Source organism: Clupea harengus, chromosome 24 (genome assembly GCF_900700415.2).
Source record: "Clupea harengus chromosome 24, Ch_v2.0.2, whole genome shotgun sequence".
Lineage (NCBI taxonomy): Eukaryota > Metazoa > Chordata > Actinopteri > Clupeiformes > Clupeidae > Clupea > Clupea harengus.
This window is the reverse complement of record NC_045175.1, coordinates 19,523,518-19,528,517: the sequence shown is the minus strand read 5'-3', so window position 1 is coordinate 19,528,517 and position 5,000 is coordinate 19,523,518. Positions and strand designations below refer to the sequence as shown.

Sequence of the window (5,000 nt, the reverse complement as noted above, 5' to 3'; positions counted from 1 at the left end):
AAAATAAACATGGTGTTAGAATCAACAACAAACAAACCTAAATCCATACATTTCAATGGAGAACGTTAGTGAAGGTCACCATGAATACATGAAAGATGTTAGGGAATACACCTCTCTTTTGAAGGGTTTTCATTGTATTTGCGTCAACAAGAGCTGCATTTGCGGTCATGAACATGGCATAGCGATTTGTTTTAGGAAAAGGCCTCTAGACTACTGGAGGTAAGTTTACAGTAACACAATGTGCTACTCTATTTATATTTTTTATTATGAGTTTGTTTGGATACTAATCACCTCTATTTACATTTATTAATTTATTTATGAATTTATTATGAGTCTGTTTGGATACTGACCCCCTCTCCTTTGTCTCCCTTGCTTCCCTTTTGACCTGGTCCTCCAACCTCTCCCTATAGAGACAAAACAGTGAGTTAACACACACACACACACACACACACACACACACAGACTTACACACACACAGGGTCACATACACACATGTTCACATGCACACACACATACAGACGTGCACGTATATACAGGAACACACACACAATCACATCCAACATAAATAACTGGTGACAAATGAAAAGATTAATACATTCATGCAGCCAAATAAACAAACACACAGATATATGCAGACATCCATCCACCCACCAACCCACACACACACATACACCCACACACACAACAACCCCCCGACACACACAACCACCAAATCTCCCCCCACACGCACACACACACCACCACCCCTACACACACACACGCACACACACACACACAAACACACACACACACAAACACACACACACACAAACACACAAATTACCTTATCTCCATCCTCTCCTGGTGGTCCAGCAGGTCCGGATGCTCCAAGAGGTCCTACTGGTCCTTGATCGCCGTCCCCACCCGCTGGTCCGATTGGACCCTTCTCTCCCTGGGTTAAAACACACAGACCAAACATACCTTAACAAAGAGACCCACACGTGAACGAAAAAAAAAATGAAACTCAGACCTTCTTAAGTTTCACTTTAAAATAGGCACGTTTTATCCTTCTACACTTTGTAAATCTGATGTGGATGCTCTTCCTAAGCCTGTTTCAAAGTTAGGGCTTTTAGATGATTTTGTATCTATAGTTCTAATTCTAAATTCTCAATTCTAAATAATGAATTCCGATTCTCTTACTGGTTCGCCCTTCTCTCCTGCGGCTCCTGGTCCACCGATAGTGCCAGTGCGCCCAGACTGACCGATTGCACCAACTCTTCCTGGGGGCCCTCGCTCACCAGTAGGACCCTAGACAGAGGTAAACAGGACATGAGACGAGAACCGAAGTGACAGAGGAGTGAATTTAGTGGTGTTATTAATGTATATCATGACTACAAGTTTCAGAACTTAATGAATTGGTGCAATCTGATATCTGATCTGATTTTGCAAAATACAAATTTATATAGGAGGAATTTAATTCACAGCAATACACAGCAATGTGTACGACACTGCACTCGTGAGCATGAAAAACAACGAATCTGCAACAAATACAAATGTCGTTAAGTCAATCAGGAATAGCTCTTTCTTTACCCACAGTAATGCAGTTACATTACAGTACTGTCACCAGTCCTGTCCCCTCATTACAACACGTGTAATTATAAAGCAAACCAGAGTCAGATTCAAGAAAAGAGCTAATATAAAATGGAGTGTTGTTTCCTGGTAAGAAACTCACCACAGGACCGGCGGCCCCGACTGGCCCTTCTCCCCCTTTCAGCCCAGCAGGCCCCTAAGGTCGACAGTGGTACAGGGGGTAGAGAAGTCGTTTAGTAATCAGAAGGTTGCTAGTTCAATTCCCTGTCGAAGCGTCCTTGAGCAAGACACTGGACCCCTAATTGCTCCTGATGTGCAGTGTGCCATCAGTGTAAATGTAAAATGTAAAATGTGTATACATTGTAAGTCGCACATATGTAAGTCGCTTTGGATAAAAGCGTCTACTAAATGTAAATGTAAACAACATAGAGATCACATGACCACGTCACCTGACCCTCCACAGCCAATCACGACACGATGCCATGAGTCATATTGCTTGTATACATACATAACATAGTTTGAAGACACCAAATTCCATTTTTTTTTATTTTGATTTTGTTCATTTATTCTCCACGCTGGTTCCAGTCAGAGTGTTCAGCGTCAAACATTGCAAAGTAACAGATACTGTCACTTTGCAGCCAAGTTGAGTGAGAGAAGCTATTTGTGCACATTCATTTGTAAACTCACCTGTCTTCACATTAATGTTGAATGTTAATATCCCCCTACTCAATTTGCTCCATTTTCTCATTTGATGACTGTAGAATGTAACACTATAAAATTGCTGCCTGCAATTCTGCTCTATCTCGTTGAAAGGATGGAATGTTGACGTCCTACAATTCATTGGTTGAAGTATATGGGGAGTGATTACAAGCGGTAAAGAGTCCAAGTGGAGTTGTGCCAGAATATCCTCATTAATGGAATGCCTCTTGTCCAATCAGAAATTAATAAATTAATAGTTAATAACTAACATAGTAGAATAGTAGTTTGTGTGTATATACATTATACCAGTAATATACTGTAGAAGTATGTTTGTATACTATGGCAGTAATATAGTAGTCCGTATGTCTACTCTGCCAGTATATGTAGGAGCTTGCATACGGTATATACTATGCCAGGTCATATAGTAGTCCGTATGTCTACTCTGCCAGTATATGTAGGAGCTTGCATACGGTATATACTATGCCAGGTTATATAGTAGTCCGTATGTCTACTCTGCCAGTATATGTAGGAGCTTGCATAGGGTATATACTATGCCAGGTTATATAGTAGTCCGTATGTCTACTCTGCCAGTATATGTAGGAGCTTGCATAGGGTATATACTATGCCAGGTTATATAGTAGTCCGTATGTCTACTCTGCCAGTATATGTAGGAGCTTGCATACGGTATATACTATGCCAGGTTATATAGTAGTCCGTATGTCTACTCTGCCAGTATATGTAGGAGCTTGCATACGGTATATACTATGCCAGGTTATATAGTAGTCCGTATGTCTACTCTGCCAGTATATGTAGGAGCTTGCATAGGGTATATACTATGCCAGGTTATATAGTAGTCCGTATGTCTACTCTGCCAGTATATGTAGGAGCTGGCATAGGGTATATACTATGCCAGGTTATATTTACCATGCCACCAGGGGCACCTCTGCTGCCTCGAAAGCCTCGTAGTCCAGCTGGGCCGGCCTTTCCGGAGGTACCTGGGAGTCCTGGGTCACCCTGTGGGGCAACAGAATAAAAGGGCAGGAGGTGGGGTGCTGAGTGTTAGCAAACAGGACATAGATGAGAATGAAGGTAACAGGGTAGTGATGAGGGGACTATTACACACACATTTACATAATTACTACAGTCGTTATGATAGTATTGTGACGATGATGATGATGATTGTGGTTTTTAAAGGTGAGTGACTAAATGATTAACTTGTGATGGTGGATGTGATAGTGATAATGCTAACGATGATCATGAAGGGGATTTTGATGGTGAAGATGGAGCTGGGTACTGAAAGAGAACGCATTATCAGATAATGTATGTTGTGATAAATTGGTGTTTTACTGTCAAAATAATGCTATGAGAAATAACAAAGGGATAATTGTGGTGATGGTGATGATGATTAAAAATGATTATTATTATTATTATTATTATTAAAGAAATTATATGGATGTTGGTGGTTATGGCGCTGGTCATGAGAATATTGACAGTTATCCTGATGTAAAACAGACACACCTTCGCTCCCTCTTTGCCACCTGCCCCAGGCAGACCCTGTTCTCCAGGTCCACCTGGTGACCCTGGGTGACCCCGATCTCCCATTGGCCCAGTTTCTCCTGTGTTACCCTGGAGACCACAACAACACAATCACCACACATAATGCACTGGTTAGCCATCGTACTGCTATAATACGTCCCTGGATTAACACGACAAGATGCATCACCACATATAACACACAAGTTAAGAAATTGGCCAGTGTACAGAATCACAGGATGTAGCATTGCCAAACAGAACAGCATTTTTTAAGGAAAAAATTGCCAAGCGCTTGCAGTCAATCATTAAGATCATTAAGGAGATCATTAAAGTCGAACGCTCTATAGTTTTTCCATTACAGGGCAGATGCTAACTGCATTTCGTTGCCTCAGTACTTGTACTCTGTGCAATGACAATACAGTTGAATCTAATCTAATCTAATCTAATCTATATGGTATAAAGGTGTCCCAGGGCTGCCATATAAGATTGTACTTTTATTCATCGATAGAGCATCAGCTGCTCGTCTGCACTCACCTGTGGTCCGACAACACCAGACGGTCCAGGTGGACCTGTCTTTCCATGGAAGCCCTACAGAGTCACAGAGCAGCAAGGACATGCCAGAGTTATGACTGACAGCTGACAGACACCTGAGATTAACTTTGATGTGAGTATCTTTATGTAGGATAGAACGTTTCCTGAATATTTGTTAGAGAGCATCTGTCAGTTTAATGAAAGTCTATTCCGGGAGCATCATAAAAATATACCCACCTTAAATGTAAAAGAATACCTTAGATTTTAGTTATATGTACGTTACAATATTTTGTGAATTTTCCTGACTTTGAATAAAAGTGGTCCAACATCATTAAAAGATGGCTTAATATCTAGGGTCATACAAATACTATTTGCATCTTTCAAAAAGGTTAAATCAAAACATATCACATGTTTACAAAAAGCTTTATTAGCATCTATGTCAGCTTGGTCAATTCTAACCGGAACCACAAGTGTAACACAACACAAGGATTAACAGAGCAAACTCACCGGCTCCCCCCGCTGGCCTGGATGACCCGGCAGCCCGTCTTTCCCGTTTGGACCCTGAAGACAGAAACAATCTTATAGCGCATCATCATATACTTTCACATGACAAGGTCACATGACACACAAGAGCAGCATGAGTGACATAGCGTTAACAGACCATTAAA

At 41.1% G+C, this 5,000-nt stretch overlaps 1 protein-coding gene across 1 annotated transcript in view; it reads right to left on the bottom strand.

Moving 5' to 3' along the window:
• The window catches only part of col5a3b (collagen, type V, alpha 3b), a 59,872-nt gene that overhangs the window by 23,218 nt on the left and 31,654 nt on the right, over positions 1 to 5,000 (bottom strand). Inside the window, exons 33-40 of the mRNA XM_031562101.2 lie at positions 4,840 to 4,893; positions 4,336 to 4,389; positions 3,787 to 3,894; positions 3,193 to 3,282; positions 1,712 to 1,765; positions 1,180 to 1,287; positions 824 to 931; positions 351 to 404 (exon numbers count right to left, since the gene is read on the bottom strand). Of these exons, the coding sequence (XP_031417961.2) occupies positions 351 to 404; positions 824 to 931; positions 1,180 to 1,287; positions 1,712 to 1,765; positions 3,193 to 3,282; positions 3,787 to 3,894; positions 4,336 to 4,389; positions 4,840 to 4,893 (630 nt within the window). The remainder of the gene's footprint in view (positions 1 to 350; positions 405 to 823; positions 932 to 1,179; positions 1,288 to 1,711; positions 1,766 to 3,192; positions 3,283 to 3,786; positions 3,895 to 4,335; positions 4,390 to 4,839; positions 4,894 to 5,000) is intronic.